Source organism: Halyomorpha halys, unplaced genomic scaffold (assembly GCF_000696795.3).
Source record: "Halyomorpha halys isolate HHAL.00 unplaced genomic scaffold, Hhal_1.1 Scaffold1102.1, whole genome shotgun sequence".
In the NCBI taxonomy this organism is placed as follows: domain Eukaryota; kingdom Metazoa; phylum Arthropoda; class Insecta; order Hemiptera; family Pentatomidae; genus Halyomorpha; species Halyomorpha halys.
In genome coordinates, this window is record NW_027109254.1 from 138,863 (window position 1) to 150,031 (window position 11,169).

At 30.4% G+C, this 11,169-nt stretch overlaps 3 protein-coding genes across 4 annotated transcripts in view; 1 reads left to right on the top strand and 2 right to left on the bottom strand.

Annotated features, from left to right (window-relative positions):
- The window catches only part of LOC106688315 (glucose dehydrogenase [FAD, quinone]), a 27,751-nt gene extending 27,247 nt beyond the window's left edge, over nt 1-504 (bottom strand). The window contains exon 1 of the mRNA XM_014432711.2: nt 436-504. The gene's annotated coding sequence lies outside the window, so the exon portion shown is untranslated. The remainder of the gene's footprint in view (nt 1-435) is intronic.
- A 2,213-nt stretch (nt 505-2,717) lies between these two features.
- Nucleotides 2,718-3,698, top strand: Elp6 (Elongator complex protein 6). Its single transcript, XM_014432692.3, has one exon. It carries the CDS (start codon nt 2,887-2,889, stop codon nt 3,628-3,630), a length of 744 nt encoding a protein of 247 aa, XP_014288178.1. The 5' UTR covers nt 2,718-2,886; the 3' UTR covers nt 3,631-3,698.
- A 2,480-nt stretch (nt 3,699-6,178) lies between these two features.
- LOC106688304 (lysosomal alpha-glucosidase) overlaps nt 6,179-11,169 on the bottom strand; it is a 28,394-nt gene continuing 23,403 nt past the window's right edge. For both annotated transcript variants that reach the window (XM_014432695.2, XM_014432694.3), the window contains exons 12-18: nt 10,864-11,015; nt 10,152-10,294; nt 9,986-10,070; nt 9,108-9,313; nt 8,798-8,886; nt 7,658-7,845; nt 6,179-6,359 (exon numbers count right to left, since the gene is read on the bottom strand). In XM_014432695.2, coding sequence (XP_014288181.1) covers nt 6,300-6,359; nt 7,658-7,845; nt 8,798-8,886; nt 9,108-9,313; nt 9,986-10,070; nt 10,152-10,294; nt 10,864-11,015 — 923 coding nt within the window. In that variant the 3' untranslated portion in view covers nt 6,179-6,299. The remainder of the gene's footprint in view (nt 6,360-7,657; nt 7,846-8,797; nt 8,887-9,107; nt 9,314-9,985; nt 10,071-10,151; nt 10,295-10,863; nt 11,016-11,169) is intronic.

Consider the following 11,169-nt stretch of genomic DNA (forward strand, 5'->3'; position numbering starts at 1 on the left):
TTACGAAGTATCACAACTTAAGCGAAGATATATGCTTCCCTCCTTAATTAAATTGTCCGAACATTTTTGAAAATTCCTTTTTTTTTTTCAAGTATCCCTTGTATACATTTCATAAACATAAAATAACCTATTAGCTTCTTACATGACGTAAGTATTAGTTGAGTGATTGAAATTTAAGAGGAAAAAAATTCGGAGGCACAAACCTGTATATAAAACTTCGATTTTCTCAAAATAACCGGTATTTAGTAAGGAAAATTTAATAATGGCTAGAAATATACGCGTATATGTGTGTATATATATTTATAGTTGTTTTTTTTCAGAACAGTTTCTGCTTGATATGATCAGTCACTAATGTCTATGGCTAGGAGTAATTGATTAAAAATATCATACCGATATGCATATATATATTTAAAATGAAAATAGTATAGTATTTACCGCTGTAATCTTTTCACCAAATAACTAACAAACACTGAACACTGGAACCAACCGCCAGGCCTGGCGAACACAGAGCAAGTGGTGGGTACCCCCGTGCTGTTATGGAAAGAGCCTAACCTTGGCGCCTTGTTTACTAGCTCCTGCCCTCCTGAGGCCACTAACCCAGATCGTAATTAAATAACATATTAAGTAACGATCTCCATAGCTATGTAAATTTCCTGATTGGTTCAATCTCATTTTCAGGTTTAGGAGTTTTTCTGAGAATCAGTTTGTCTTTCAATGGTGTAATCTAAATTATTTGTCGTTCTAAACACATGACATGAAACAATCTAATCCAATGTCCATTAAATCCTGGAAACGTGGGGGTTGATGAAATTTTACAGCCTAAGGAAATCGAATCTTCGAAGCCACTGATTTTTTTCGAGCGCATTTACTACAAAAAGTTATAGAAGATGATGAGGACATTCTATGCAAAACTTTGCTTTAAAATGTATCAACGTATTCACAGTACAAAAAAAAAATATTTTTTTAAAAATTAAATTTATAAATAAGCAATAAGTAGAAGATGGTTACCATTGTTGTCTGTTATAACTGGACACCATAAAGTGATTCGTAATTATTTGAATTAAAGCTCCAACCAAAAATTAATAATGTCTATTGGGAGCTAGTGTATTTAGTTGAACAAGTGGTCAAAAGTCGAAAACTTTGATCCGAATGTAATCAATAATAATAGCGTAGAGTATAATCCATCATAATAGAATATGTACTCTTAGATCATCTCCACGAGCAGAGGAGGAATAAGTGGCCGATTAATGATCCGAATGACCTTAAGCTCTAAAAATATCTTGGATAAATTGCCGAATAGGTTGAAAAAAAAGCATGAAAAGTAGACAAAATCTAAATCTTAAGTGTTAAATTTATGGGCCCACAATTGAACCCTAATAAATTTCGAGTCCCATAATGTTTACCGTTTTTGTCTGTATCCATCACATTCACCATTTTAACAATTTTTAGTGACCTTTAGAAAATAATTCTACAGAATCTATCAGGAAGACAGTAAAACCAATGATGGACGTTCAAATTGGACTAATGGATTATCGAGAAAATTTTGAAATATGATCATTCAAAAATTGAAGAGGAGGGGGTACTGAGAAAGGAAAGAGAATTGACTGAGATTGTTTTTTCATACCATGTGTTTTTTTTTATTCTTTATTCTTAAATTCAAATGATAACAAGTTTTCTGTTAATTATGAATCCAAAGAGACAATTGCACAAGATACTTACTATAGCATTAAATCAGTCTGGCTTATGAATGATGACTGTCATGTTGTTTTTCAAGTTTAAATGTAAAAGTAAACTAATTGGTGGCTAAAAAATATTACATGTTGCTCATTCGAGAATGTAAGTGAAATAATTTAATGTTAAAATGATAGTGAATATAGAGATATATTGACGTTTTTACTAGAATAAATTTTATATTGGAAAGTCAGTAAGTCCATCTCAAGTTTTGCATAATTCTGCATTTTCTTTCTTAAGAATTTTGCAGATCTGTATGCGTTACAAAACAATCAGAAGATAAAAATAAATAGGATTTTCAATCTTAATGACAGGCAGCTATTTATACTCTGAGTAGTTCCGTAACTCATTCTAAATTGGCAGGAATGTGGGAAATTTATTTTAACTCTCTTTCCTTAGCCAAACCAGTGTCTGGACATACACGTATCAAGAAAAATAAGATGCACATAATGAAGTGCTACGCTTCTTCATATGGACAAGATGACTTTAAAGTGAGTGACAAGATTATATATAGGACACTGTCGGCTGAACAGACATAACTTTAACGGAGTTACCGATTTACAGGTCCTGCAAAAAGGACGTGGGATCGGCCTATCACAATATATGCAGATGTGATGTATTACTAGAATACTGTTCTACCTCTTCAGTCAAGACCGTATCACAGACCCCAAGTTTCTTTAAACAGTTGATCCATATACAATAAACAATATACAAGGCGTCAGGCCTGTTTTAACAGGGAGAAGGATGGAACACAATATGTTTTAAAGACAGCGGTGCACCCATGTTAAATGTCAGAAAACAAAAACACCACGTGATTCCATCAATACTTTAAAAAACATGACAATTTTATGTATAAATTAAAGCCTTATAGGTATTTTGAAAAAGCAATTGGAGAATTAAAAAGAAGTGATATTAATTTCCTGATGATTTATTTAGTAGTAAATCATATACCTCTTTGTGTCTTGAGCTACAGTAACCTACTTGGACTATTTACATAACATAGGAGGAGGTTTATCATTGTTACCGTTTTGATCAGTATTCTTCTCTATTTCATTTAGAGCGATTTTTATGTTAAACTGTCAGTTCTTACTGTTTTCAATTACTGATAAGCAGAGAAAGAAAACTCATTCCTTAAACTGTTCTTACTGAAATGCCATGTCTTCTTTCATTAAAGGTTTAGGATTAGACCTGTTTGATTTTAAAAACAAGTTTGTTTGTATCACCGAAGAAAACAACGCAGATGCTAATTTTTGCATTGGTGCTCTTATAAGTCAGGCCCTGAGTGATCAAGCTGGAGGGGTTTGTCTACTTGCTCTACATCACAGCATCCTACATTATTACCATGTTGGTATGAGGTTAGGCCACAATTTGTCTTCACTTGTGAAAAGGAAATTTAATATAGTTGATAGTGTTGATATTTTGGATTCTACAAATGGACTTAAAAATAATGATGATTTACTTAAAACCACATTTTTTCTTTTAAAAAATAAACTTGATCAAGTAAGAGAAAACTGTGGAAAAATATTTATTTTGATCGATGATCTGAGTGATTTTATGAATATGGGACTGTCTGCCAAAGATATTATATCTTTTGTTCAGTATCTAAGGCTTTCATTGGAAAATGAGGAGACTCTTGTTATTAGCTCTCATTACAATATCGGTGACCGAGAACAAGAATTCATTAAGAATTTTTTGACGCTCACTTGTGATCTTCGGCTCGATGTCAGAAGTTTGGAAACAGGCTTTTCTAAAGAGGTGACTGGGAGTATTACATTAACAAGGAAAGATATGAATAATGTTTCTAGCTGGTCTCCATCTGCTTTTTACCATTACAAGACTGGAGAGAGGACAATTAAAGTATTTTCCCCAGGGAATATTTCATTTTCATACACTGTGTAGATTTATTTTATAAACACATTTTTATTTAATAAATTCATTATGTTTCTTAAAAAATTGTTTTCAATGTCATCAGGTGATACCAGAACTAGACAAACATAATTTAAAAATAAAACTATAACTAAATTATCATGGATACACAGTTTATTACTGAACCATTTACAACTTAACATGACAATTTAGCCATAGTTTTATTTGTAGCTGATTTTAGCTCAGCTTTGCCCAATACTTACTTAAACTCATATCGCACATTTTTTATCCAAAAGTATAGTGATGCAACTATAAATTTTGTAAAATTTACTATTTTTTTGAGAGGTTCTAAAATTTATTTATTAGATGTAAATTAACATAATAACATACAACACAGGAAGGGAATTTTGTAATTAAAATTATGTTGATTTACAAACATCTAGTAAATTGATTTTTGAGCCTTCAAAAACTATGAAGTCAATTTCACAAAATTTTGCAGGTTTGTCATTATACTTCTTCAGTAGTGATATGTACTAACCCAATTTGTCTTTTAAATTCCAAGAAAAAGCATATTATTAGTAATGTTTTTGATATTTGGTATCAGGTACATTCTGTTAAGGATTTTTGTTTAATCCATTCGTATAGCAAATTTAACTTTTTTTTCTCGCCAATTTAATAACCAAGCTTATCCTACTCAGAATTAACTGTATTGAATTATTTTTTATTGATTCTTTGAGTGCTTGATTATTCTTAAAACTAATTATTAGAAACAATAGAACATACATAGGAGCAAAACTAGTTTTGATGCAAAAATTAATGATTTTTTTATATAATTTAATCATAACTGCTAGAAATTTAGCAGATTCAACTTTTTACTGCTTTCATTTAGAATCTGCAAAATAAGCATTTCTGGAACATTCAGTGAAAGATTAATTCAGAAGAATATTCTCAATTATTGTATACTATATTGTATGCAATCCAAATTTATGTTGTTGAATCAATTATGTAGCCATCACTACTCTCTTCTTTATAAGTCTGGCAAACTATATTAAAAAAAAAAAAAAAAACAGCAGGAGGCAGACGTAATAGTTTGAAACAGAGAAAACACCCCTTGGGATAGTATTGTAAAATTCAGATGAAATTTCCTCTCATCTAAAACCAAAAAGTTGATGCCAAATGATTAATTTTTCATAAGATACCTATTTGTACAGATAATACACCCCAAAAGTTTCTGAACATAAATGGTTCTATTTTTGTTTTAAATGAATTAATTTAACAAATAATTTAGGAAATTCAAGAATTAATGATTAAAAATTCATTAGTGCAGTGGGTTTTGCCCTAATTTTCAACTTCATTTTGTTACTTAATGATTTTTTCTCCTGTTCTTCCTCAATTACTTACCGTTTTTGTACAAATAATTGTATTACTGTCAATGTTGTATTCAACATGTAAAAATGTGCTGGAATCTGAAGGTTAGCAATAATGGTTCCAATATCAAAATTCTAATAATTTTTGGGCAAGTTGGGGTTCAATCTTCTAATTGCTATGATTTCTAAAAAAAGGGATTGTGACTGAACGCACTTTGTTCCTTCTTTATAAAAAAAGTTCTCTGTCTCCTAAATCAACAGCTTTTATTATTCAATAATTTTAGTGTAAAATATCCATCATATACGCAGGGCCGTAACTAGGGGGTGGCAAGATGGGTCCCCCTAAGTGCAAAGTTAACCATGAAACCATTTTCAAACTGAGATTTAGCTTTTCTTGGATAATAATAGTGTTTTTTATTTTTATTAAATCAATAATTAATTGTGCAGAAATAATAAAAACATATTCTTACTTATGCTGTTTAATTGCCATCTACAAAAGTTCGACTCACCAGTGATTTGATAGACACTTTAGAAGTCTATTTTCAGTCAATAATTTAGTTCAATAGATGTTATATGTTTACCATGATGATTGTAAATGCATTACAATGACTGATAATTAATTCTAATACTTATTTAAATTCAAGTATAATATATTTTGTAATAATAGATCTCTCTGAAAAATGAACAGTTTTATATAAAAATTGAAACAATGGAAAAAATGGTCTTCTTGGGACGGAGTGTGGTTATAAAAAAATTTATGTGTCAAGGCAGCGAAAAAAAACCTGTATTACGTCAACATACGTATTGAGTTCAAAAAACATAGGTATTACAAAATATGAGCATGATTAATCAGACCAATGAAGTATAAATTGTTATTTTATATTATATGAGATTAGAAATTATTATATTAGTTAAAATCAAAACAACTAATTTAAACTTAATGGAAGAATCTAAAATTTAAGAGGTATTTCATAAAACTAACCAAATATTATTCCCTTTACCAGATTTAATAAACTCACTTCAACTTATTGGTTGCCAATTCTTAGCTGATTTTGTGGATTTCTAATCACAAAAAACAAACAGGACAGAGATATCTGTTTCCTTCATTATTCAATAAAAATTTTCCAAGATAAACAAATAAAATAGCCAAATACTTGTAACAGGAATATTAGTAACTACTATAATAATAAAACCTGAGTGTAACAATAAAATAATACACTTTGAGAATTATTTATTTACAGTCAATATTACAATATATAAAATATAATGAAAAACATTAAATATCTATAATTACATAACTAGTATAAATGTATAAAACATCAATTAGTCAAGTCTTTAGCTCCATGTTAGAGTAAACATGTTTTTCAAATTCCAGTCTGTTTCAACAATCAAAACCTGAAAGATAAAAATAATGTTAGTAAACAATGCCTTAATATAAATATATATTCTTATATTATATTAAATATATCATCTATATAAGCCAGTTGAAAAAAATTCTTTGAGTCAAAGTTTGTATTGATAATAAAAATGAAAATAGTCAATGGGTTACAGTTGCTCTACATGCCCCTTTATACTCGACCAAGTCAAACAGTTTCAATGCACAACCTACTGATTTCATGATGCCAACAAATTGGACCTCAATTTGTCTTTTTGAGAATATGGGGTATCACAGAAAGTGTCTGTTTTTCAGGCTGATTTTAGAAATAATTTTATTTTCTAATAAAATTTATTTTTAATATTATATACTACTTCTATGGATTATTTTCATCTCAGAAATAACTAACACGTTCCTTTACAATACCACTCTTTGCGTTTTGAATTGAAGATTTTTGCAATTCCATTTTGAACCTCCTTAAGAGAATTAAACTTTTTTTCATTTTTTCAACTTTTATTTTTTTCATTATTTTAAATTTGTCGCTATTTTTGGCATACAGCTGGGGGTGCAGCAGCAGTGGGGTAGTGTGCTGTGCTTGCGCATGCAACTGCTCCCAAGAACCAACCATTTCATTTTGTAATATTCTTATTACACGTAATAGGGGGTCCATGAAATTTTTGAGAACAATTTTTTTTATTTTACTATAATGCAACCCAATACTCAGTTGAGTGCCTTACTGATTAGGCTACACCTAGTCCTCTGCAATTCACCAGCCTACCTTGTCTCAGTCAACTTTCTCTTTTTTCAGTGGCTCACTGATGTTGGGTGGTCAAGCCCTTCCCTTTGTGAAATGTGTGAGACCCACCACCTACTTCCACCCGTAAAAAGGGAGTTCCTTTACTTCCTTTCCTTTCTCTACTCCCTGAAGGAGGGAATCCTTATTTATATAAAGTATCACACCTTCATATAGGGTCATCGTTGCAGGATACCTGAGGCTCCAAACCGCAACCCCTATCCTACTTAATCCATTGAGTAACACGGTCACTCTATCCTCTAAGTTCGCCAGGTGAGAAATGGTATCGAATTGCCTTCTTATCCTTATACCAAGATATGCTACCCCCTCACCTGGCCGAACCCTCTCTCCTTCGATATCTAGGGTGATAGGATGAACCCTGTATGTTGAACCTCTAATGAGTATGGCAAAAGAGAATTGAACAGAACTATCTTGAACAACTGAATTGAATAGTTGGAATGTGCTACTACTATATTACATACCTATATTACTCACTAAAAAAAAGAAGTTTCACCAGTTACTTACAGTAGGTGGTACAAAAGTGAAGTTGAGTGATTTGCCAAGGATATTAACGCTGCTGATATGTGAAAAGTTTCCAAGAATGGTGACTTGCCCAAGGGTAATTGGTGCGTCTCCTTCATACTGCCAAGCAGCGATTTTACTGGTGAGTTGGTTATTTTTTGCTTCAAAGTTCAGAAGATTGTAATGCCCATCTATCAATAAAAAAAAAAATGTTAAATTATTATTTGTTCTTTCCAACATCAGCACACATTCAAAATATATTCATAGTAATTAGATTAAATTAAATGATGTAAATATGCTAAAACCCTTAGTGATGTATGGCAGTAAGATATAGTCTCTTAATGGCACCCTTGAGAAAATGATAGAAAAATCTGAACATAATTAAAGTTAGTCCAAAGTGGGACAAGGAATTCGGGTTTTGGAGAAGGAGGTGGAAATATTATGAAATCGATCATGCTTGATATGAAAGCAAACAGGTTACATTGGACAGGACATGTTTCAAGAAGCCACTCAATAGATTCTCTATTTAACAATGAACGTTTCAGTCATAGAAACCAGACCAAGAATAGGTTGTATAAAACTCAGTTGGGTGGACAGGATATGGAGTGGTGTGAATGAGCATAGCTTAATAAACTGGAAAGCCATCACCCAAGATAGATAGAGGTGGAAAAATCTAGTAGAGGCTACATAAAGATCTCCATGGTAAATAGGCAAAAAAAATTAATGTTCATTAATGCTAATCAATATTATAGACTATGTAAATAATACAGGCATGTTCACCCCCCAATAAAACCTGCATTTAATGAATTTTATAAAATATTTTTCTTGCTGTTCACTTCCTGTACACTTCATAAAACCAATCTATTACAAAATGTGATGCCAAATTTTGTTAAAAAAAAAAAATTAGTAAAAGGACACCACACCTTTTTATAAAAACAATATAAATGAAGCTATACTTTTTAAAAAATATAATGTTTATTTAAACCAAAATAAAGAGAAAACAATTAGAAAAATTTAATTAATTTTTATTTACGGTGAGCAAAAAAGAAATTTAGCAGTAGATATCTGCAAGATATATTTAATTAAATGCAATGTAAATACAAATTAAACAACACAAACAGAGAAAAATAACTGAAAATTTACCAAATGTTTCACCATCATCAATGTACAAAGAACCAGATGAGGAGTCGGAGTTGTCCAGAGCCACCAGAAGACAAAATGGATTCTTGCGACTAGATGGTAAAAATTATGTTAAATAAATAAATTTCAATATTCATGAACATACAAAATGAAACATATATTTTTTTTCTGTGTGTGTAAGAATAAAAACAGTATACATGAACAGACATAAATTGACATTTAGAAATTGAAATAAGAAGTTTTCTAATAAACTTTCAACAGAAATGTAAATAATTAAAAAAAAAAAAAGGATAAAAATAACATTATGACAGACCTGTCAGTTGTGGTTTGAGCAGGTTTCTGGCAAGGTACTATTCTTCCACCTCTAGCAAGTATTGGTACTGAGCTGGACTGGGAAGAGGGGATTGAGTAGCGCTGCCCACTGCTGGTGACAGCCATAACTGTTCCCTCCATTTTTGACCACTCGTTTATATGGTACCATTTTCCTTTGGGCAAGTATGGAGTCACAAAACTAAACCCCTATACAGCAAAAGATTATATCGCACAATTAGAATAATGAAAAATCAATATTACTTCAGAATTTAAGCAAACCATAAAAATGTTATTACATTAAAAAGAACCAAAAAATAAAATAAAATAATTAGAATTAATAGACAGAACATTTTAGCAAATTTAGGTATGATTTATGCTTACTAACTTCATAACATATCTTTTAGAATCAGGCATAATCAGCCAAAATGTACAAACATAAAAATTAAGTTTACATTTTTTCACATGGATCATTATTTGTTTGAAATTTTCCAATCATTACCTTCATATCTTTTTTTATTAACTATATATATACAGAGATATTCAATATTTATAGAACTAATGTAAAAAAATTAAAATTTAACTGTCAAGGGGTTTATTTGGTATCAATTCATCAGGAAAACAGAAGTATCAATAATTGAGGTCTGGAATGCCTTGGCTTCAAATATAAAAAAAATCAATGATGTTGGTTCATAAAACTTCATATTACATTCAATCCAAATAAATAAACAATTAATAGTCTTTTAAATCAAAGATGGATATGCTGACTTGACAAATAATAAGAAAAATGTAAAAAGGTTTTCAGATTAATATGTTAGTAACATAAAATCTTCATTCATTCATATCTTCAAATATTAAACTAAATAAAGACATATTGATTACCTGTTTCAAAACAGGAGCTATTAGAAGGCCGTCTCCCCAGAGAAACTGGTCCTCCAATTCATACGTTGCTGTATCCTCAGGTGATCTTTAAAAAAACAGGTAAATAAATTAAGATGTTTTGTTCAAATAATTAAATTTAGCTATACATTAAAACTTTGATACTTACAAATAAAATGTTGGCCATACAACGGGAGTACCAGTGATGTGGGCTTCCCAAAACAATGAGTACAGGTAAGGCAAGAAGAAATACCTTTGATATAAGACTTTTGCGACAACATCTTGTATTCCCAATGAAACAGGGTCTTGATCCTATTTCATAAGAAGGATAAATTATACATTAATAATTTAGAAAATATTATCCGTTAATTATCTAATGCAAGCAGAATAATTGCCTCAGTACTAAAACTGGAATAGTTGATTTGTAGTTGATTATTGTTACTAATGAGTCATTTTTGTACAAACCACTGTCATGCCATATTCAACAGAGAATGCATTTACTTGTTTTCTAAATACAGTAATACATTTCGACAAATTTATTTTAAAAAGTGTCCCAGGTACAACGTCAGTAAAACCTCTTAAGTATTTCTATTAGGTACATAATTGTTTATACTTCTAGGTTAATCAACTGTTTCTGGAGAATAAAATATAAGGGAGTTATTTTTTAAATATAGGAAAATAATCTTGTTCAAGCATAATAAATAAGCGAATTCAATTTACTTTTAGCAGACAGTTTGATGAAAATTGTAAATACTGATATCAATAATTTTTTTTTTGTAACTATCCTTAAGATTGATATAACATAGAAACATTTTGTAGGAAAAATTGATATTACTACAATCATTACAATTTTATATATATATCATGATAATGATACTTACAATTTCATTAAGGTCATTATGGTTCCTGGAGAAAGGATAAAATGCACCCAGTTGATGCCAACGAGTACACAACTCAACATTTGTGTTTCCAATGAAGCCACATATATCAGCACCAATCAAGGGGATGCCGAACAGAGAAAAACTAAACATGTCTAAAACAACAAAATAAATTATACAATTACTCATGATACCTGTATGATCAAAAACTTCAACACTTTGACCGTGGGGCTCCCATGGAAAACAAATTAAAAACTTTAAATAAAAAGCTTTTAATTTAAATAAGCACATAATAATGTATACAGTGTA